General features: G+C 41.8%; 1 protein-coding gene across 2 annotated transcripts in view; it reads right to left on the reverse strand.

The window, feature by feature from the left end:
• The window catches only part of ush2a (Usher syndrome 2A (autosomal recessive, mild)), a 200,278-nt gene extending 176,265 nt beyond the window's left edge, over positions 1 to 24,013 (reverse strand). For both annotated transcript variants that reach the window (XM_030415480.1, XM_030415478.1), the window contains exons 1-6: positions 23,320 to 24,013; positions 21,879 to 22,642; positions 21,138 to 21,352; positions 20,820 to 21,032; positions 16,488 to 16,656; positions 1,999 to 2,134 (exon numbers count right to left, since the gene is read on the reverse strand). In XM_030415480.1, the coding sequence (XP_030271340.1) occupies positions 1,999 to 2,134; positions 16,488 to 16,656; positions 20,820 to 21,032; positions 21,138 to 21,352; positions 21,879 to 22,451 (1,306 nt within the window). In that variant the 5' untranslated portion in view covers positions 22,452 to 22,642; positions 23,320 to 24,013. The remainder of the gene's footprint in view (positions 1 to 1,998; positions 2,135 to 16,487; positions 16,657 to 20,819; positions 21,033 to 21,137; positions 21,353 to 21,878; positions 22,643 to 23,319) is intronic.
• Positions 24,014 to 24,798: the final 785 nt, after the last annotated feature.

Raw genomic sequence — 24,798 nt, forward strand, 5'->3', positions numbered from 1 at the left:
GCTTATGTTCAACATTGAGAAACAGCAGGGGTGAGTCAAGAAATACAGGTGATGTTAGGTCATGTCATGGTGTGAGGAGATTCTCTTCATGCACCAACTGAGTTTGTCACAGCTCCTTCTGAAGCAAAGTCACAAGAGAAAAGAAAGCATTCCATAAACAATCATCTTTTTCTGGTCCACTTCATCCAAACAAAGCGGCCAATCACATCAAAAATTCCCTGCAAAAGCTTTGTTTGGTTGCGGTGCGTCTGGCATTGGCTCTTCCTCTAATGCATCGCACTTCATGCTTTTCTAGCAATTTTAGTAATTCAAATATTTAAACCTGAAAGGCTGGAATATATATATATTGTATTAATGTTACCTACGGTTGCAACCTTTTAGATCTCAGTCTTGGTGAATTTGGTGGAACCCATGATTACTGGTGGTAATAGCAACTGTGGTAAATTCACACTGTGTCAGAATAAACGAAAGAAAAAAAATTCTGTTTGAGAAAATTAAAGTTGGAACAACAACTCAGATTAGTCCCCGCAATATTTGATCTGCTGTTGAAAAATGACTTTGGGGACTGAAAACTGACTTAAAAAATACGGAACATTTCCTATTACACAATGTTCACAATCAAACCTTTTCCTATTAATATATAGCAGCAGCAGCAGATATTCTTTATAATAACCATCATTAATAAATGGTACGTTTAACTAATTCAACTTTAGTCAATATTTATTTAGCTGTAAAGTGTTACCACAGCAACAATGAATGTTTGGTTAGCATTAGCAGTCACTGTACACTTAATGCTGATATTGCTGCAGGAGCGTGAAGAGTAATCAATGATGTTTGAACAATGAGATAAAATACAAACAGTATTCTTGGATGGATGAGATGCAGCATTGTTTCCCCGAAAAAAAGGAAAATGATAACATCGAAAGGTAGTTACAGAATGTAACTTTACTGAATGGCTATTGCTGAAAAAAGCCGTAAAGAGGATGCAGATCTTAAAAAAAAATTTAACTTTAAGATCCCACACTGTCACAAACTTTTGACCATTGAATTTATGTGATAAACTCAACAACACCAGTACATCAAAGTTACTAACCAGAGTTACCAGAGCAACAAATGATCGGACATAAGCAGCTGATTCACAACAATTACAGCACAAGCTCTGATACAACCGACTTTCCAATTCGAGTAACTTTTACAATGCGGTCGGCAGTTAAATCTCTGCTCAAGACAAGTTCTCGCTGTACTTATCAAACACACCGTTTTCAGTGAGCAGGGTCCCCTCCAAAAACAGACATTGTTGTTGATCAATACATCTGATCAGCATTCACATAATCAATCCACTGATCAGAATTCCAGACACAACCCCCAGGTTCAACAACCACACGCACATACACACACACACACACTCTCCCGCGAGCCAATCACTTGTATTGATCACCACCACTGATGTGATCTTCAGCTGATCAGATGCTACCTGCCGTGAACTAGGGATCAATGCCTGATAAACGAGAAGAAAAACACTCGTTTATCACCCTGTAGATGAACGGATATCATTTTTCTCTCAATTTCTCTCCTATTGACTCTGAGACGGCTTCCAGGCACCACCAATCAATCACAGATGTGTAGTTGAAGGGGGGATAAAGGCTGGGAGGAGAATAAAGGTGGAGTGGTCATTGACGCCATATTTAGATGTACAGACAAGATAAACTAAGAGGTAATTTTTCTCCATTTTGTGGGAAAGAAGAGACAGAAGAATGTAGGCGGTGATGAATGTTTTCAGTTTTCTGCTTTCTGTTCTTAAACATTTTTAAGCTTGATAACTGATTCTTGACAATTTGACGATATTTTATTGGCCGTGTCATAATTCTAAGAGATTTTATTGCATTACCACCGAGTAATCAAAGCATCTGGGGAATCTCAATCTAACACATATCTTAAACAGTGTAACTTGTCACAATTCAAAATATAAAAAGACATTTAAAAACCAGTCGTATGTACCGTTGGAGCTGAGTCCCACCCACATGGCACCGTCCTCGTTGAAATCAGACAGTCTGGCGGTCAGGGGTTGAGTGTCAAATGGTGTCCCATCCTCCTCGAGCCCGTCCAGGAAGAGACTCACACGTCTGTCATGGATCTGGAAATTAATCAGAGTGAGACGTAAGTCTGCACTGACCAGCATGAATAATCCTGATATTCTGTCAGAGTTGACAAACAACAATCAAAATAAATCCCAATAAACAATACATCCCTTTGGGACATGAAGATTTTCCACTTCTGAAGGCAGCTTGCCAAAAAATGTTTAGAACCACTGGATTAGGGTGAGGATGGCCTGAGTGTTTGCAGAGTGTGATTTGTTTTGTCTAAAGAAAAATTGGTTTATTTAGTCCAATAACATCTATGTAAACTTCATACCAGGTTTTGTACAAAGATGATCAATAAATAAAACAACATTTACATGAAGCATCACTGGACACCATTAACAGTCTCCGAGCACCACAGCGAAACTTGCGTACATGTAAGGGAGCGGTCTGAGAGGCAGATGCTGCAGTAAAGGCCAAGCAGCAGGTTACTGATGTAACACAACATCTCGGAGAGAGTGGCAGCTGCTCTGTGTGTGCGTCATCTATCTACAAAAGTGTAGGCACACATTGCGTGTTTTTGCATATCTATGCATGTGTGTACGTGTGTTTCAGTGTGACCATGTGTGTGTGAATTATACATACGGCTAATCTTCCAGCTCATTTCCCCAGTAGCAGAAAGAGCCTCAGGCTAAACTGCCTCAGCCGCAAATTAGCTTTCTGTTTGACCAAAAACCTCCTCTCCGCTCCTTTCCTCTCTTTCCCGATCTGCTGCATGAATATTAAAAACTGCGCAGCAGACAACACCGTCAAAGCAGGAGAAGCTCCCTTTCACATCAAACCCGGGCAAAAAGAAGATACGAGGGGCTCTCCCCCTCCAAAAAAAAAAAACTTTAATGTGCCCTGTCCTACGCTCTGCCTTTACCCCATCTCTAAATCCTGTGTTAGGGAAACGCGCTGTGGGACCACTGATAAACGTGACTCTCCCTGTCTTACCACAGTCCCCCTCTCCTTCTTCATCTTTCCCGTCTCTCTCCTGTTCTGGTCCTCCTTGCTGTGTCCTTTCTCCTCCTCACGAGGTCATTGGATTCCTTCACCTTTTTTCTGTTTTTGAGTTCCCTCACCTCATTTTCAATTGCTCCCGCTCTCTCCTCTCTCTCTCCCTCTCTCTCTCCCCCTATTTTTCATAACTATCTTTACTTTCTCTTCCCTCTCAGTCGACAACTTACCCCTCTCATCTCCCTTCCTGTCTCTTTCCCTCATGTTTATCTTGCCCTGTCGCTCTCACTTGTTGTCAGCTCTTTAGGGAAGTTGAAAAGGTGTGAGGAGGGAAATAAGTCCAAGTCAAAAAACGCCTTTAGGGGATGAAGGCAGGCCCAGACAAGTGTCTGCCTCTCAGAGGATAGTTAAGACGCCCAGACAGACACTTTCATGATGGCTGATTGAAGACTGGCAAGCGCATGAGAGCAGAAGAGAGAGCGCAGGAGAGAATAAGAGTGAAAAAAAGGAGAGGGAAAAAAAAGAGACAGGAGGGAGAAAAAGAAAAGTCAGAGAGCGGGTGTAAGAGAGGGAGCTAGAAGAAGGGGCCTCTTTAGGAATCTCTAAGCCAGAGCTGTGTGGCTCTTGGGGAGATGTGAGGCAGTTGTCAGGCCTGATGTAAATGAATCCTGAAGCGCTTCATCCTCCTTAGCCGCCACGCGCCCTTTTGAAACACAGCCAACTCCCCTTTGTTAGCTTTCACAAACACTTTCGCTCCATTTTTCCCTTTCCCCATCCATCTGTATTTTACCTCCTTTCCTCTACCTCTCTTTGTCTCTTTTAGCCGGTGTAACTTCAGAGCTCTTTGAGAACGGAGGAGAAAGAGTCGTAGAATTCTTTAGTGTTGATAACTAGTCTCATTTGGACTGTGTCCACTAAGTCCAGAGAAAAGGAAATGACTACTTTAAACTATCCCTTTATACAGAGGATTTTTCTTCTGTTTTATGGTCTTACTTCAACAATGTTTGATGCACTTTGTGACACTGCTGTGTGAAAAGGGCTGTACTAAATAAACGTTCTGCTATCTGCACAGTTAACTGAGCTAACAGCAGCTACAATTAATTAATGAATTAATTCGACAACTGGCTAATTCTTACACCTTTAACAAAGGTTATCATAAGATCCAACAGTATTTCCTATAACCATACAAACCTAAGCTACAAGACTGTAATTAGACAGAAATCAGGATCATTGTCCTGGTATTTATATCTTTCTCCTGTTTCGCTTCTTCCTGCAAACTCAAACTTTGTCACATGTGGACTAAAGCTGAAACTGGAAGGAGCGATGGCTTCAGTGGGGTTCAATCCTCGGCCAGCTTGGATATTAAATCTAACCCTTGCACCACCTGTGGTCCCTGCCACCATTCATGGCTCCATTAGTAGCTGGCCTGGTTGCCTACAGTTCTCTCCTGCAACATTCCAGCAAAGCCACAACTCATTAACTTAACAGGCACTGACATAATTTATATATTCTTTTTTTTCAACTTTACATCATATTATGTCAATTTTAGCTGTTATTTTATGACATCTGCTGTTCCAGGACCAAATTAACAGGTATGGGCTGTAAAACCATCCATATAACATCAACTAAATGAAAGGCTACAGGTGTTTACTAGACCACAAATTAAATGTACCTTACTGTTATTATCATCATTTGCTTATTAGACAATTTCCTTTGATTGTGTTCCTAAAGGTTTCTGTGCTCTTAGGGAGTTTCAAGCACCCTTTCCCTGTGCAAAACCCACCCTGCTGGCAATGTTACCACCTAAGCCTCTCTAAAAGCCCAGGGAAACCCTGAGTGGGAAAGCTTTTAGTGATCTGTAGACTGGCATTCTGACTAAAGCTCTTCTCGATTTTCACACTCCTGCCAAGCCATGGCTCAGTACACAGTGTGGACAGCAGTGTTTCTTCTAAGCTCACTTTGTAGCTGTGGGCCACAAAGTAAGAGGTGGTAGAGAAAATCCAAATAAATATCAGCCAAAGTTTACTGTCCCAGCCAACATAAAAAAAACTGATCAGTAATAAACATTACAACATAATAATAGTAATTATATATATATATATATATATATATATATATATATATATATATATATATATATAAATAAATCAGTGGCGGCTGGTGACTGAAAAAATTGGGGAGGACAGGAGGAAAACCAGTCCACGGTGTCATTTTATTTTATACAAGTCAACCAATTAACCCTACTTTCTTATATTCAATGAAAATGAAGCAATAAAACAATGACTTACAAGACTTCTTTAAAAAAACATTTCATTAAAAAGCTAATATACGAGACAAAAAATTAAAAAAAACTATCTCTTTTGGGATTCGAACCCCAGTCACCTGAATAACTGGTTACTGCGCTACCCCCTGTGCTATTTTGGCACTGAATACATGATCTTCACGACAGTGGCTTTCTTGCTGCTCTGTATTGTGTGCGCTGTAACTGTGTTGCTGTCCCGGTCGTGCTGCTAACTTTATGTCCTCCAGCAGGACGAACGAAAGAAACGAAACTTCTCTCTGATTTCTCCTAACAGTTTTTTTCTTTCAGAAATGTGCTTATATTTCCTTGAAACCGATTCCAATATTGCTGAAAACTCCATATTTCTTGTCCGAGCATGGCTGGCAGTGAAAGCTGTAAAATACATAGTAGTATTTTTTGTTTACGGTTGTATAAATGTGAGAATGAAATTTGGGAACTGTTATTGGACCAACCTGTTGTCAATCTTGTATTCTGGTTGCTGATTGGTAAGGGAGGACGTCCTCCCTTAGCGCGTCAAATTACGTATCTTAGCCAATCATGGATCAGCATGAAAAAATCTTAAATGCATTGAGTCAATGGAAGGAGATCCCTCCCACGGAGGACAGAAGTCCTCCGTCCTCCGCTAGCCCCCACCTTCCTGCTCCCTGCTCCTCTCACAGACTGCTCTGTCTCCTCCGTCTGCAGCTGTCGCTGTTCAACCGTTTTAAGTGGATTTTCTTCCAAAGAAGAAACTTTTTTTAATGATATAATATATAAATAATATTTTATAAATGATACTGAGATTTGGTAATGATTTATTTCAACCAGTTACTCTTTCTTAAAAAAAAATTGATCTTCCTCTTGCCTCTCAAAAATAGAGGAGGACCAACCTCCTCTGCCTCTATGGACGAGCCTCCTCTGATATAAATATATATATATATATATATATATATATATATATATATATATATATATAGATAGATAGATAGATAGATAGATAGATGTATTTGTATATTTATATATATATCTATATTTGTATATTTACTTCTTTGAAAAAGCACTGACAAATTTGTTTCACCTTCTTAATCAACATTTTTTTTTTTTTTTTTGCAGAGGTACGATGCTGTTTGATACTGTACCTCTGCAAAAAAAAATGTTTATTGTACAAAAGAGAAAGGTAGATAGGATAGGTAAGGAGAGGAATTAGATGTCTATGGGCAGCAACAACACTTCCTAATGACCCAGGTCATTTTCCATGAACTTGATCCAATCGCCTGCCCTTCACCACACTGATGACATAATACATAATTAAGCCAGCACAATCTCCTTATATCTAAAAAGGAATTGACATTTTGGCAAAATCAAAACACAAAGTGCAGGTCTGTTTCATCGGAATATTAAACTCCCAATGTAGTCAATAGAATATAGGCAAATGTAACCTTTCATATAGACATGAAACTCATGTTTGGTTGCCATTCCAGAGAGACAGCTGTCAAACTGCAGCGGCAGACTTTCCAGTTGATCATTGTCCAGAGAGAGGTTAACCATGACACTCAGAAATGTACCTGAATAATTCGCATTAATAGGAGAGGAAGCCTTTATCCAAACATCTGACATGTTGCAGACAGTGTCAGACTTGGAAAATAACATTTTATAAATATGTGGCGAAGGTCTATCTTGACAGTTGAGGTCAAAGTCGAAGAGAGGGACCTTAAGGATGACTAATACTGGAAACCAATTCTAGATACATATTTTGCTGCTGTCCGATTAGTCTGTTATGAGTGCTTAAGCATTGCAACGCTCGATGCAGGACCTTAATATCATATATGTTTATGTGTATGTGTATAAATGCAAGACATCAACTGATCCACACTGTGCTGTCCCTGTCTGACCTTTCTTATAGACGATACAATTTCCCCGACTTATTTAAACAGTTAACATCTAATTCTTATATTGGCAGCTCTCCTCCAAAATAAGAACAACCTCCCACCGATCTCAAATCAAACAACTGTTGTCGATTACATCAAGTACTGTTATGCACTTGATGTAGAATTTATGTGGTAATTTAAGAAGGCAAAACAAGGGAATACACACATAAATGTATCCAAACTTAAGAGCCAGCCCATGAATACATATGTATAAAATCTAAAATTTAGTAACTGATGTATGTTACTAAATATAAAACCAGTATTTCTGTACATATACAGCAGCAGTTTGTGAAGCCCTCTGTGACATCATTGTACATTTTGGGATACATCAATAAATTAATTGTATACAACTTTTCATCAGCCTCTCGTCCATATTCTTCTCCTCCAGAACCCTACATTCTCAGTTCCTGTTCTCCTACTTTCTTTCTGTAAATCTTCCATCTCATCTTTTCATCCCCACATCGCCGCCCTTCTCTCTTGAACTTTGTGCAACCATCTTTTGTTTTCTTCTTCCAGGCCCTCCCCTTCTCTTGTTGCTCCTCTCATGCTTGTCTCCTCTTCTTCACCTATCTCTTCTTCTGCTTTTAACCTCCTCTAATCCTCGACTCCCCATCTCTGCCCCCACGCATCCTAGTCTCACCAAACTCCTCCGAATGTGTTGCCCTGTGACTGACATGCAGCTCGCTGATAACACACCTCATTCCACAGCCGCTGAAGCTGTCAATGGAGGGAGAGTCAAAAAAAGGAGTGAGAAAGGAAGGAGGTAAGAAAAAAAATATTTCTATTAGGACAGAGGGACGAGTTTGGTTAATAAGAGAAACACAGTGGTGCTTGTAGAAGAAAGGCAGGATTCGTGGGAAAGTATGACAGAGAGATATTTTCGGAAAGTATGCAAATTGAGCAAGAAGGAGGTGATGTGGCAAGATGGTTCTTGATTTAAAAAAAAGTTCAAATAAGGAGGAATTTAATTGTTTTAAGGGGAGAAGAGGGACAAACTGGAATCAAGCTGTGGTTATGAAGGCGTACTGTGTAACCATGTTCCAGTTCATTCTCTCTACCCTACTTCTAATCTATCTCAACTAGAGCTGTCCCAAACGATTATTTTTCAAACGATTAATCTATCGATTATTTTTTCGTTACATAGCCAAACAAAAGTAACGTAGTAACTGTAACTGCCGTTGGTAAGTTATATGAGGAAAAAAATACCGCAGTTGTAGGCGGAGCAGCGTCTGTCCTCCCGCCTGTCCTACCAACTCTTCGTCACATTTCTGCCCGAAAAACAGCGTCTGTCACTGGCAAAAACCTTTAACTCACTTAAGTGTTTATGTTGATAGAAATCACCGCGATGGTCAGCCCTCCCCACCGAGACTTCAGTGAACTTTCCCCCAGAAAACAGCCTCCGTCCCCGCAAGTGACAGAGTCACGCAGCGACCTGTTTACTGATGGCAATTATGAAATCATGTAATTTAGCACGAAAAACGTAACTCTTTCACCTTCCAGGATGTTCAGGGGGCCGGGTTCTCAATCACTACACATTATAAACGGTCCACGGGTTTAGACTGACGGGGGGACACATGGGAAACACCCCGACGTCATCATCATGACGTGTACAGTCACGTCTATTTAGGAGCGGCAGCGCAGCTTTCTGTGTGAATTACATGGCGGTTTGTCTTTATTCCAGCGGTGCTTCGATCTGTGTGAATGACCAACAACGGAGAATTGACGAAACGCTGCTGCGGCGTTAATGCAGCGTCTCTGTGTAAGAGGGGCTATTCTCAGCCTCCGCAGGTACTACCACTTCCTGTTTTGGATGACGTGTTGATGCAAATTATTCATGTTGACAAATTTATGTCGTCGATTACGTCGACACGTCGTCCCAGCCCTAATCTCAACTATTAACTGCCACATTAAAGAAATGCAACAACACACTGGATAAAGACTGAAATGGAAAGAAGACAAGGGGGAAGTGTAGGAAAGAGAGAACTGTATGAAGACAGACAAAGTTAATGAATGTAGTTGTGCTAAAATCATCTTAAACCTGGTAAACGACTGTACGTGTGTGTTAAAACAACACAGGTCCACCATGTCACTATAGTGTTTAGCCTCATGGTCTCACTCCGTGTTCAAGATAGCAACTGAAATACTACCTCCTTTAAACAATCATAACTACTTCATAAGATTTAGAAAAACATCATCATTATGCTTCAAATAACCAACCCAAACCTCTTCCAGTCCTGTGTTACCGCTATGCTCTCCGTGGCTTCTGGTCTGTCTTCAGTTTTGTATTTTTCTTTGTATTGTTTTTATTTTGGGCATTGAATATCGCCTTCGCTATGGCGGAGCCTATGGCGTCATAATCATGGCAACAGCACTGTGTGATTACTCTCAGTACCAGAAGGGGGAGACACAATTTGCACACTGCAGGTTGAAGATGATGTTCCTGTCCTCCACGTGTGAACCAAAGTGAGTGAAATCATAAAGTGTAATGTGACTTTATGCATCCCCTTGCTCTCCACTTTTGCATCTCCAGGCATATTGTCACCTTTTCCTCTCACTTTCTCTCACTTTCCCTCTCCTGTTATCTCTCTCCCTCTCGTTGTTATTCACCCTCCAAGCCTCTCCCACCCTCTTTAGTCCTCACTCCCCCTTATATACTTGCCCTTACCCACTATGAACTGTGAGCAGCTCTGATGTACAGCCAATATTCTCTCTATCATATTAGCACGGCAGCAGTGTGTCAAGGAAGTGATAGCAAGAGGAGGAGAGGAAGGAAAAGGAATAAAGAGAGAGGGAGAGAGGATGGAGAGGAGACACATTTGTTCTACTCATCTCGGCGCTAAAAGATACAATTACCTCTCACAGCATATTATCCATGTTTTATACCAGCCCAGGGCCCCATGCCTTTGCCTCGCCGCGCTCACCCCATGTAAGGCCCATATTTTAACACTAGCTATGACAGTTTATTTAAGAAAAGAAAATTGTCCCCAGGGAGATGGAGAGGGAGAGAGGGAGAGAGAGAGAGAGTGTATAAGGAAAATGAAAGGGAAAGAGGGAAGGACAAAGAAGGTGGAGGGGAGAGACAATGGGGGGGGGGGAATGAGAGATAGATGAGGCAGAGAGAGAGAGAGAGAGAGAGAGAGAGAGAGAGAGAGGGGAGAGGGAGAAAGAGAAAATCATCTTCAAGAAAAAAAAGCAGAGACAAAAGATAAAGAGAGAAAAAGTGAGAGAAGGGACATATATAAGGTGACACACCAACCTTTTAATAAAGACCATAAGTCTGAAAGACTTTTTCTTTTCCGAGCAGAAAGCAAAGAGACGTCCCATTTAACCAAACAGAGACTCTCGCATGAAACTGTAAGATGAGGGAGAAGCGCACACAGTATCACACAGTCAGAGGAGAAAGATATGCAGAAATAAGATGTAGTAACAAGACTCGGATGCACCGGATAAACTAAAAGAATCACATCATAGTCGGGTTTGGGTCATGCTGTTTGTGGCTCTGGTCAGGTTCAAGTTTGGTAATTATTCAAAACTACCACCAGGCAGTAACATTAGTTTAATATCCATTGTTGAGCATCTTATATATTTTTTGAGTTCCTTTTGCTCTTAGTAGTGTCCTTTAATTCAAAGCACTTTGCAGCCCCCTTGCTACATACACTTTTAGCACTTATATCTCACAGCTCCAGTGGGATTGAAACCCCTAACCCTGACCATGTTAGTGCCTTGCTCTCACTATCATTCGAGCCAGACTGCCCACTGGCATGAAACATTGATGTTAAATAAATAAATGAATTCAAAGAGAGAAAAAAATGTTTGAACCTCACCACACATGCACACACCTTTCTCTACCTCTCTCAGTAATTGATGCCAGTCTCATGCCCTTTCGCCTCCTGTGCCAGCAGGCAGAGGGCTGCTGTAGAGGTGTCCGCTTCACCCCTACATAACAACCTTGCCTCACCTTCACACACATGCACACAATCACACATACACACACATAAATATACTTGTATTTAGTGCACATGCATGCTTGCTAACACACACACACACACACACACACACACACACCACACACACACACACACACACACACACACACACACACACACACACACACATACACACACACAGATCCTATAGAAACAGGGCCTCCATGCTTGTACTGCCCACAAAGATATGTACATGTAGTTACACACACACACAGTGTTTCAGTCAGTCTCACAATCTGCCTCTGTTACTCTGGGTGGGACGGAGAGAAAAGTATATGCGACAGTGCGCAGTGAGTCTGCAAGTCTGTCCGTCACAATTTGGCTTTTTGGCAAGAAATCTGCAAACACAAACATATACACAAACACCTCCTTTTCAGCTCAGCTTTGACTACTGCATCGGTTATCAGTCAATTGCATGACACATAGTTTAAATATAAATTTCTTTGCTGTTTTAAATGTCAAAACAACCTTATTTTCTTGCTGGAAACACTCATTCATTGGGTAGCCTGCCAATGCAGCAGCACACGAACTGGAAGGTTCAAATACTGAAATTAACAAATATTTTGAGGTAAAGCATGTATGTAAAGCATTACTGGAGTTGAAAAATGCACCAGCACCAAAATAGGATATGCTATGTAGCCATGTATAAAGAGGAGGTAACTGAAGAAAGGGTTAATTTTCTTAATCCACAAAAATATCTGCAGTTGGTGAATGTTGGGCTTAACCTGGCTGGATGGAAAATTTGAACATGTTGCCAACCCTTGTTGGGTATCAGAGGTATCCACTGGCTATGGAGAGGGGTAGAACTTAATCTGGAGAGGGCCAGCAGATATCGATGTGTTAAAAGCTACTATAGGTTTAACTATAAGTATAAGTATGGCAGTTATGTTCCCAAGCTGTGTCACACGTGTACTAAACCTAGGTTAGCATTACGTTAGGCAAGCTTGATCAGATAACATTGGTTAAACAGTTCCCACAAGCAGCAAACAGAAGAAGTGAGGAGAAGCGAAGAAGTGGAAGGTAGATAGGATAGAGAAGAACAGGAATGACAGTGAGAGCAGAGCCTGCAGGAGAGATGATCAAGGACAAGAAGAGGAAGACAGAATGCAAGACGGAGAAAGACAAAACCAGTTGGAGCGATGAGGCATGTGCACATGCATCTATGCAAGAAAGTAAGAGAGATGGAAAAGACTGTGGTGGTATCAGATCAGTATGTGCACATTAGTTGCCTTCTGCCAAGACCAGACCAGTCCTTCTGCAGACACACACACACACACACACACACACACACACACACACACACACACACACACACAGGCAGAGTCTTCCAGTGTAATTGTGCGTGAAAACATTCATTAAGCTTATTATGGCATTCAGGAGAAGTTTTAGCAGCCAAACTGTCTAAGAGCAGAGTAGTGAAGCAGATGAGCTGTCAGGGTCTAGAGAACAAAATGTGTATTAGATAGGAACAACTAGTTCACTCTCTGCAATAAATACATAGATGGATGTGTGTGTGACTTTGTCATCTCACTTGACCTTAACTCACTATGACTCTGTGTACTCTGCTTTTTCATCTTTTCTTAAAAATGTTGTCTCTCCTCACTTTTCTTTGTCTTTAGCAACATGTACAGTAAGAGCCCTCTGAAAGAAGCAACCAGCGCTAACTGTGTGTACCAGTGTGTGATGCTGTATATGTGGAACATTTTAGTGTGTGCATAACAGTTAGGGAAAGAAAGAGTGTGTGTGTGTGTGTGTGTGTGTGTGTGTGTGTGTACGTAAGGGTGTGGACACCCGAGTGTTAAACATTCATGCTGCCATGTTGGGTCGTGATGGGACCGTTGTGACTGGTTGTCCCCGCCACTGCCTCATCCGATAATGCTGATTTGCTCAGGCACTAACAGACGGACCCCTCTGGGGGTCCTCCAGGCACGCAGTCAATCACTGGTACTCAAAAAGATAGTTCTCCAAAGCTATTTAAATTGTGAACCGTCTTCCTTTCTCGTCCGTCTATATCTTGCTGTCACTTTTTTGCCACTTCTTGCTCTTCATCTCTCTTAACCTCTTGAAACTGACTCCAACCTCTAGGAAGAATTACAGTACATTGTCAGCACTCACAAAAGAGAAGGATCCACAAGTTAAATAATTAAAACTTATTTAGCGCCAGCACAGAAAGCTTTGTAAACTGCCACAGTTTTTGCCTCAGTCTTCAGTCCAAAGTGTCAATGACTGTTGTTGTCCTCATGAAATACATTTTTAAAAAGAACAGCAGTTGTACCTCTCTGTCCAACACAGCCGTAGCAATAGTTTTCTACATACAAGGAGAGCACCAGATTAGTAATAATTTCTGCTGAATTGTACAGGAAAGTGAGTCCTGCAGTAAACCCACTTCGTAACCATCACTCAACTACACTGAGCCACCTCCCTCACTTTCTCCCATCGCTCGCCCTCTTTCTCAGTCCCTCCCTCCCCCAGGCTACCTTTTCCTCCACTATTCACTACATCGTTACCATAATCAGATAAGACAACTACCTAGGGAGCACCAGCATCCCTACAGCACCTTGCTCCTGGCACCGTGTGTGTACATGTGTGCGCGAGTGTGTCAGCGTGTGTGAATCGCTCCTGGCACTTGGAAGCCCGTATTCCTTTTGACTGTCTTTTTTGGTGTTTTGATCTGTTCAAACCGACAGATGACTGGTGTGTGTGTGTGTGTGTGTGTGTGTACTGTATGTGTATGTGAAAGGTTTCTAAATCACCCAGCTCCTTCACAGGCTAATATCTATATTGCAGATGACAAGTCGGCTACAAATTACCGCTTGACTGTGTGTATGAGCGGGAGAGCGAGTAGATAAGTGAGTGTGTACGCATGAGAACGGGAGAATGCAAACTGTGTTTGAGTGTCAAGCATGATTATGTTATTCTTCTGAATGGTCAAAGCAGATCACATCACCATGCCATTAGACGAAAGGCAGACTGATTCACAACAATGAAATTACACGCGCACAAAGTTTCAAAACACCTCCAAGCCACATCAACGCAACACACCACTTGCCTAAATGGACGTGTTCAACACATATAGATACTGTACATGCAGTAGACGTATAAACCTGATCCCTACGGGGCATACAATACACTCGCTCGCGATGGAGCCATCAGCAACACTACATTTAGCCAACAACACAGTCAACTGCCAAATTACTGTACCAGACATCAACAGCAATCAGCCCGACCAGAGAAGTGAACTGTCAGGTTAGATTTTCTAGGCACAATCACTTTCCTTTTAAGTAGTGGTCAACATGTGCTGTGTTACTTCATCATTCACCCCTCTAGCCTTGAATCCTGCCTTAAATCAAGCTACAGCTGGTATACAGTACGTTGGTTTATCTACCTCCATTGTCTCCTCCACAATAATGCTGCCTTTATTATAGAATATAATTAAATGGGGCGAGTTTAACAGATTATAAAAAGATTACTGCAAACATCATTTGAAATACTAAAATTCAAATTAGAATAGGAAAATGTCTTAATTTTACCAACAATAGGGGTTCAAAAACAGGTTTTTTGTTTGCAAGGATTGCCACTCTTTTAAGTAACATCTTTATAAATATTTTTGGTTTATATTAGCCTAGCCAAGCATGAAAACTGGTAGCAGGAGAAAAACAGCGCAGCTCTCTAAAAACACACACCTGCCGAAGCTTTAGTGATTAACCAGTTCTATCTTGATGTTTCATACAAATGCAAACAGATGAAAACTGAAATATTTTGGTTTAACAGAGAAAGATGAGTAACATATCAGTTAGGTCATATAAATCACCTGGGCCTTGTTTTTCCCTTGTTTTATTATCTTTTATCATTTTTATTTGAGAATCCATGGTATAAAACGTCATCTCTAGGGTTATATAATGTCATTATCAATGCTGTGTCATAGAACTATAAATGCCGTGGGGGATAATAAAAGAAATGAACAAAATGTGTTACTGTATGTAATAAGGTAATTCATGCCAGGTTGAAAAGAAAATTGGGCCCAAAAAACAGATTACAGTACAGATTAAAAGGAAAAAAAAAAAACAAATAACCAAAGTTACAGACACTCGTCATGGTGACTGCGCTTTCTCCCATTACAGCCAAAGTGTTATTCAGAGATGCTGAAAGAGAAAGATTGTCCAATGGAGTAATCTGTAAGATGATACTCTTCAACAGACCAGAAACACACACACACACACACACACACACACACACACACACACACACACACACACACACACACACACACACACACACACAGGTCTCAAGACTCTCTTCACTTCACTAGGTGCCATTTTAAAATGATCAGAGCTCGTGAAAGCCTCTTTTTGTTCATGACAGCCTTTTAATTCTCACTTCTGCTGCCTCCTAATATTTCTAGTCGATGTAGCACTTTGGTCAACTGCTTCTTAAGAAAACAAAACGTACCACCGAAGAAAGAAAATAATTACATGCAGCGTTGTTGAACACACACCACTTCAAGAAACTACATTTTCCACACATCTGGTCCTGTGATAAGGGGTAACATAAAGTTATTTTCATTTCATGTTTTTTTCTTATATATTTTCCATGAGCAACTATCACTGTCACATTCTGATACTGACAGAACCAACTTTTATTTGCAGGATCTCCAGTGTACCAGAATAACCCCAGAGTAGACAACAAAAATACTATAAGTTACTGGGTTATCCACAAAAATCCGAAAGGAACCATCAAAAAATGTATTTCTTCGTTTCACACTGTAAACCATAGAAAATATCCACTGGCCTAAGATTAAATAAAATAAGTATGTTCCAGGGGTTTGCCGTCTGTTTTCCATGCAGGTTTTTACAAGGTTGTCTACATATGTGCCCCCGGCCCTTGCAGCTGTGCCCAAGCAGATGTTTACCAGTATAATCAACAACCAGCTAAAAGAAAGGGAGAGAGAAAGATAAAAAGATAAAAAGAAAATAAAAAAGAACTACACATACAGAACGAGACAGTAAAGACTTTCTGCTCTCACAACCCTTATAACAACAGTTAAACACAAACTTGATGGTGCTTCTAAGGTAGAATGATTGAATTTCATGCACACAATTGCACCAATGGATGCACAAAAACACACATGCTGACAGTCAAGTTCCTCTTTTATGGACCACCTATGGTGTATTTATCAGACCACCATTTCTCCCCTCAAACCCTTGAGATTTGTTACCTGCAAAACAAGGTGTGTCCAGCTGCCCAGTGTTAGCCTCCCCTCTGTTTTGAAGATGACGGTCAGAGGAGTGTGACTGCTGCGCTGACTGTACCGCAGGGTGACCGCCTGCTCCGACACTGTCACAGAAAAAAACAGCTGCTCCCTTGAACTCTTCTCAAGCAGCATCCTGATGGAAACACACAGACACACATACACAACAACATTTGAATATTTGGCAGTGATGAGTTGTTACAACTTAACACAGAAAACAGAAAGCAGAGTGGACCCGCGGAGTCGAGCGCCACGACTCGCAGTGACTCATTCTGACATTTACACATGGAATATCAATATTTTACATGACTGCTTACTCTCAGCTGCTACACTGGGTGCAGACACGACACACACCCTCCACGTGTCATATTAACCACCATCACTGACATTTTATGGGAAATCATGGCTTTTATGAACCCAGAGCCGCATACCCCATAAATCACAGATAGATGTATGCATGAGGCAAAGACCATATGTATGTATGTCTGCACATGCATGCGAGTGTGTGTGCCTGTAGGGACACAGGAGACACAAATACAGTTTGAGGATTTTAAAAGCAAAAGGTAAGTAAATTAGTTAATCATAACTTATTTATCGTGGTTTACTGGACTGAAAATGCTTTTTGTGTGAAAGGTTCTTCAACATTTTATATAAAATGTCAGGAAATACTGAATATATCCATCACAAGGCTGAAATTAACGCACATAGAGTACACATTTTCTCTGCAAAACCCGAAAATATTCAATTTTATATCATAGATAAAGAAAAACTGCATATGAACACATTTAACAAGATAGAACCAGCAAATCCTGCTCACTTGATTATTTCTTTTATTTAATATACATTTTTAAGTGCAAGTATTCAGCATATACCATTGTCACACATCTCAGCATTTAAAGTCCAGCCTGTTGGCCTAGATGTTGCAACCATAAATTATTTAAAATGTTGTTAGGGAAGATGGCTACAGAAAAGACTATTTGTTGAATTACTTTTTCATTTCAAATAAAGCACAACAACAGATAAGGCTTTCCGGTATCTTTCATGATTATGAAATGTCCACATTTGAAAAAGTCGATTGTATGTAACAACTTAAAATAAATGTCAATCCGATAAAAAAATCCTCCAACACCATAAACATAACTCTATAATCTATTCCTGTAAAAACTCTGGTTGTAAGAACAGGTGGCTGGCTCTGTTCATTGTTCAGATGAGGGGAGGGATGTGGAATCACAGAAAGAGGGAGAGACAAAGAGAGAGGGGTGAGGAGAGATGGACAGAGGTGAGGATAGAGACCTCCTTTCATCTGGCTTCTTTGATGGCAGCCATGATCGTCTCTACAACAAAAAGACTGATGGCCAACGACAGCAACAGAAAGAGAGAGAGAGAGGGAGACAGGGAGAGAAAGGAGTGAGAGGGGAGAGATATTACTTCCATTCAGATGCATTCAGCCATACAGGTGTCATGTTCTGCAGACCAAGGCAACAAGACTCGTCTGTCATCTGAATCTCCAGACGGACAACTTCACAAACAAAATCACAGCACGAAACTTAAAGGAGCGATTTGATCTTGTCTGATTCTCCTCCTCAGAGTTAAACTTCACTGACAGACTGAACATCCATTGACTTACGACAACACATAACCAACCTGTCTAATGTTGCTCGAGGTGTTTATTCAGACCTGTCACCACTGCAAAGTTATCAGTTAGCTTTATCTTTTCAGCATGTTGTGTAACATGTGAATGTTGACAAACTTTATCACTAATTATTTTCTCACTGAGCCTTCCCCTGTTTGTTCAAACACAAGGTACAAGGTAAATGTATTTATCATTTTCAAAAGCACTCGTTCAAAAAAAAAATAAACTACAGTCCTTATTCTCCAGGTCTGTGAAGACTGAGCGGAGGGCAGTAGGTATGGCATTCTCTGTTGATCTGTTGGCTACAGATCTGTTGGTTATACAGCAAACCATTTCTGATCATATTTTTTCTTTTCCAAAAATGTTCAACTACATAATTTTACTACTAAAGTGATGTAATCTGTCAAACAATCACTTACATGTCATGAAGTGAATGTGAACAACAATGCATAAAGTTGGCAGGTGCTGAGCATCCACAACTGGTTTTAGTAAACAGCAGCAGTTTGGTTATATGTTACATTTGAGGCAGATGACAGGAAAAATATACAAGCATGCCCAAATGTAAGAAATGCTACAGCCCAATGCTAACAAAAGCTGCTAACTCAACAAATTTAACAAAGCACCTGAAAGAAAACCATGCCGACTTCTACAAAGATTTTCTACAGGTTGTTGACAGCTCACGTTTCAACATCACTGAAGTATACAAACAAGTTGGCCTAATGCTGATAACTGTTGCTGGCCTAAGAGTCATTTGTAATTCTCAAAGCTAAGCTAAGCTATCCAGTTCCAGGATATTTCAATTTTACATGCTGTTGTGCTCACCACACTGTTCACAAGCCTTGTTATCTACAATCTACATTTTCATGCCCACATCTTTTGGTACATTTTCTCTTGTGGTAGCGAACCCAATATCTTATATCCTATATCTTATAAGGTATTGTATCAAAGTTAGAAATTCCTGAATCATGACAACACTGGAGGGAGCTGTGTAAAGTCTGGTAAATTGCCTTAAGTGATGTCACTTGAGTCAGCATGGACTACATCTGAAAACTACAAGTCTGGAGGTGTGGTATTACAAAGAAGTGAGTTTTACCAGACCTCTGAGCCGGCTTCTCATCTGTGCTTGAGGTAAGCACCTTGAGGCTACATTAGGCTAATAATACTTGTATTAGACACTAAACTTCTGGCTAAACCACCAGCCATGGTATTACATAGTTGGTAATTTAGATGCCATTTTTGTCAAGGAAGAAGAATTCATGGTGTAATCTGTTTCTGCATCTATGATTTTGATCCGACAAATATTGTGGGTACTGTGAGTACACAGTATAGAAGCCACACTTCATTCGCAGACGCTAAACACAAACAAAGACGTCATGTATGTTCACTGTATTTTTAGTTTCATGATGAGACATCCCATGTTGTTTGTTCAACCAACCTTCTTTGAGTGTTGCTATATACTGGAGAAGATAGAGTTGCCAAGCAAAGCCAACTGATCTGTCTTTGTGTGTGCATGTGCCTTGTGTGTGTGTGTGTGTGTGTGTGGTTGTGTGTGTGTGTGTGATTGTAAGCTGATCTGTGTATGTGTAACTCTGCACCATCGGAGCTACTGGCTGAAACATACCAGCGCACTCTCATCCCCGCATCTCACACACAACATGTCTAAGTAGGACATGACAGCCATTTGTTGGCCAACATATCCTGAAAGTGATACTGACCTGACCTGACCAGACCTGACCAGGTCGCTCCTTGTTATAAGATCAATATCACAGGGCTTTCATTTACTTTTCAATGTTGGAATGTCATATAAGATTTCATATCAGAGCAGACGTTTGACTGAACATTACAGCAACAGCATGTTTCCAGCAGGCAGCTACATTTCATCAGTGACACAGGATAATGTCAGACTAAATGATAACTCATGTTTCAGAATTTATTGTAAAAGTCATTTGGTCCTGAGCTCAAGCAAACACAGCATTGGAATTGTTCCCTGTTTAGTTTACTCTTTCTTGTGCTATTTTCTGTCTCTTCCTGAATCCTCATCATGAGACTCCCGCATTGTGACCAAGCAATGGGTTTTGTTGATAGACATCTTTGTTCACATCACTTTCTCACTAAATTTTTCCATTATTGCCTTCTCCATCCCCTCTTCCCATGCTGTAAAATATGACAAGCACATTAATGTTGTCACAGTTAGCTCTTCATGTTGAGGAAAGCATGTCACTTTTAGTTCAGCTGGGAACCAACTTTTTTGCCAGTGTGTGACGTTGTTCGCTAGTTTACAGCTGAAGCACAGTAAAGTAATCTGGCTCAAGTCAGTTGTGTCTTGGCTCATCTTTTCCACTGAGATCAGAATCTATAACTATCTTTACCATGTATCACTGACAAATGTAATTCTATTTGCATTTCTAGTTCTGTGGATACAGGCTGTGATAAATGAAACCAGCATAGTTTAATTTACTTAAACATTTACTTTTATCAAACACATCTGTCCCTTGCTTATTTGCACAGGCCATTGAATGGGACAAAAATTTCAAGAGATAAAGCACATTTATTTCTGTCTGCATGGGGTTTACTGAACTCTCCAGAGAGAAATAGCAGGGATCCATCCATCCATATATTTAGAAATGCTAAGTATACTGTAGGTAAATTACAAAGATTAAACTCACATCTCTCCAGTAGAGTTCAGTTTTATCCACAATGCCAGAGTGAGGGACCCCAACGCTCCTAGTTTCTGTGAGGGCGGAGAGACCAGACATCCATCCTGGACCGAACGAAACAGCATACTACTGGATCCACCAGAACCCCCCTCTGAACTGGTAGTTATTCCGGTCTGAGTCCCAGGACGAGTGTCATTACTGTCTTCCGTAACACAGGAACCCCTGGAGGAATAAAGCTTAAATATGTTAATATTTGTTTCTCAAAGGGGCCTTAAAAAGTTTTGCATGTCAGTTTCAAGTATTTGCCACATGCCAAAATCTACGTACCTGTGTGCAGCCAGTAGCAGTGGGGCATATGGAGGTGTGGAGGATCTGTAGGGACACTCCTGGACACAGAAGGCCTGATAACATGTCGTGAGCTCAGTCTGAGAGGACGGAGACTGACAGTAACTGCTCCGCTCCGGTACCCCACAGGTGGAACGAGGCGGAGAGGTGGACACAGGTTTGAAGGCAGCAATGTTCTCCATGCGTGGGAAATGTCCCTGAAAATGAAGACGGTTTAACAAGTATTATCATCCTATTTTATCTGGCTCTCTTGAGGCTTTTTACTTTGTGGCTGCAGAAACCCGAGGCATTTAGACACAATAATGAGCTACAGAGTGCCATTTGAGCAATCTGGAGAACCATATTCAAAGTGCCATAAAAATGACAGAGCCAATGGGTTATAGCATAGCCCATTTTGTCGCAAGTATAAAGTACAGATTCAATAAAAATATCAATCACTTTGTAAGAAATAAAGAGACTTTGTTTGGACACATTTGTTGGATGGATATTAATTCAGTCATAGCTTCCAGTGGGCCATTTTCACAGATGGCATGTTGACACAGTAGGAATAACACATGTGTAAATAATAACATGACCTTTGCTTGAATTCCACCTATGTCGTGCATTATTTCGACACTTGAGTGGGCCGGAGCCACGTCAATGATATTAGTGACACCTGTGAAAGCAAAAATGTGTTAGAAATTTGCATCGAACACTGCGCTGACTCTTGAAAGCCACTCTTACCTGTGATGAAGCAGGTGTAAGACACAGACTGAAGAGGAGGAGAATCAACCAGACGAAGATGTGATGCCATGTTGTGTTTTTCCCTCTCTTCGCCTCTCCCGCAGTGATGTTTTTCAGGTGCCGTGGCAGAGGAAAAACAGACCACCTCTTCCTTTTCCCCATCCTTTCCTCTTTTTGCTTTGCAGCTGACAGAATCGAAGAGACATCCGTCTTGCTCTTGCGCCTTCCTTCCACACATTCCCTCCCACTTTTGAGCTCTTCTTCGACTTCCTCTTCACGTTTATTCCTTAAGTTGCACCACTCCTCTCTCTTTCCTCCTTTCATCCTCTTTGTGCTGACTCCTCTCCCCCATGTTTGACTCTTCCACGTCTCCTCGTCCCTCTGTCCGATCCATCCCTGGCCTTTGACCCCGCACGATTCTTGAATTGGATTCCCCGAGGGGTCCGGCATGGTCCGAGGTTCTGGAATCTCGGACAGGGGTTCTGGAGCATCCCCGGAAGCGGAGGGATGCTCGAAAACCTGAATTTCTTTCGGAAGCCTTCCAGCAGCGCTTGAATAAGTGATGACTGTCATGGTTTCATGGTTCCAGGGTTACAGGGACATTTTTTACAGGCCAGTGCCCCTGGGGTGAGGCTCCTGAAGCTTAGCTCTCTGTTACACTGTCTCCGTCCCCCCCCCCCCCCACCTCTCAGGCACACACACACACACACCCCCACACACAAACCACAACCAAAGCCTTCACATGATAGGTAGGATTTCACAATCTAGAGAGGGGGAAAAGAGAGAAGCAGAGAAGGGAAGAGAGAGCAGAAAATCCAACATGAGACAAATCTGAGGAGAGTGAAATGCCATGCAGGCTATTCCCTAGCCAAAGCCTACACTATCATGTACAGCTTGATGGAGGCACAGCTCAACTGATACTGCTACATTGCTTTCCCCCCTCTTTCTTCATTTTCCATTGAATTAAACATGCCCCCCCTTTTTTTTTCTTCCGCTGGCATCTGGCCTCCAGGTTTTTTTTTTATCCAACTGAACGGGTTTTCACATAAGTTTGTTGGAAATTGAGGCTTAGGCCAAAGCTCTCTTCATTACAATACTTATCAGCTTCAATTTCACATTTTGACACACAAAAAAGAGGCCAGCAGAGCAGCCGTCCCTGGTGTTGAATTACTTGGAGCCTCTCTCTCTCTCTGTTGCCTGCAATGACCGTCAGAAAAAAAAGAAAATAAAAAGCCTCACGGTGTTTGTAATAACGGGTATATATGCGAACAAATTTGTAAATCTATGCAGATACTGTGACATGCTGTCGCTCCTCTCTGTGGGACTCACCCAGCGAGCTCTGTCTCTCCATCGTCAGCAACATATTCAACCTGTTGCTCTGGCTGCCGCGGAGTCGAGCAAAAACAGAAACAAGCTACCTTCAAATGTTACCCGCACACACCTGTTGGTCTGTCAGCACGCACAGCTCCTGGAGAAGAAGTAGACCTCTCCGGGCATGACTTGATAGTTGTTGTCCGTCGTCCTGGCCCCACACTTTCGACTGAAGAAGAGGAAGAAGAATGACAACACAACTGAACTTGACAAAGCCCCCTTCTCTTTCCTCTCTGTCATTCAGGACACGCGGCACGCGGGGGCTAAGGAGATTACAACGCGCGAGACGCCATCTGGCCGGCAGCGCTCGAGGCGGCAGGATACCGCGCGCAAAGTAACGGTGACGCAACGTTACACCGGTGAGAGCCAAGTAACGGGAACTTGAGAAGAGCCCCGTGGGCGACGCTGGGGCAGAAAGTGCGACATATTCCGTTTTGTATCTGTTGCTGAATACTAAAGCTTGTCCCCGACAGCAAAGGCGATAATACGAGATTTAATCTGACTAATTAGCCCGTCCTGTGGGGCTGGTAGTAACGCGTTACTCCCCCTCCTCCTCCTGCTACGTGGGATGCGTCTGGGTGTCAGACAAGTGGCTCTCAGAGCAGAGAGCCACGCTACTGCCGTCGCTATGCAACCGTGATGACAGAAGTGTGTGAGCAGGAAACACACAGCATCCTGATGAACTGACTTTAAGTGAATGACCTGTTACTGTTAATGAGGTTTCAATACTTTATAGAAAGTGCAGTAATGCTTTTATTATAAATCATCTTGATCATATCACAACTCCCACATCTCTCTATAAAAGCACGGAATCTCTGTGTCTGTGTATTCCTGTGATCAGGATCACACTGACCCGAGAATTTCAACATGGCTGCTGCGTGGTTCAGTGGTGTGCATCTAAGCATTTGCTTGGACTGCAATGATACCGTGACTAAATTATTTCATAAATGCTTTACAAATTATGCCGAGCATTGTCCACCGGAGCCACCACAGTCACGTGCGCACCAAAGCCAATCACTGCAGAGCTCAAGCCCACGACATACCTGAAGAAACAAGCGGATTGATACCTGCAGCGGCGCGAGCTGGACCGGGATTTTGCCGGCGGTTCGGTCCCGTTCTGTTCTGTTCATCTAAACTGACTGTTGTGGATTAATGAGATTAAACGAGTCCGGACCGAGTCTGTTCGGGTCTGAGGAGATCCGGAACGCGCGGACAACAAAGTGGAATCGGAATATGTGAATGTTCGTGCGTAGCTAGCTACACGGCCCACATCCCGAGGCGACGGACCGGACGCATCGGCACGTCCAAAACCGGACTTAGGGTAAATAATGTCTGCCACGCTTTTTCGCGAACATTGCCGTCACGTTTGCTTTGTGTCTGGTGCAGGAAGAAACGGTAAAAACGGGCTTTTGTCACGAAAGTGTCCAAGCAGCAAGTTTGGTTGTTGAGGAACAGGAAGTTGTGGGAGGGACCTAGGCGGATGATTGACAGGCCGAACGACGGTCAGTGTAGAGACAGCGATATTAAGAGTTGAGAGATTTGTGACATT

This window comes from Sparus aurata, chromosome 4 (genome assembly GCF_900880675.1).
Source record: "Sparus aurata chromosome 4, fSpaAur1.1, whole genome shotgun sequence".
Lineage (NCBI taxonomy): Eukaryota > Metazoa > Chordata > Actinopteri > Spariformes > Sparidae > Sparus > Sparus aurata.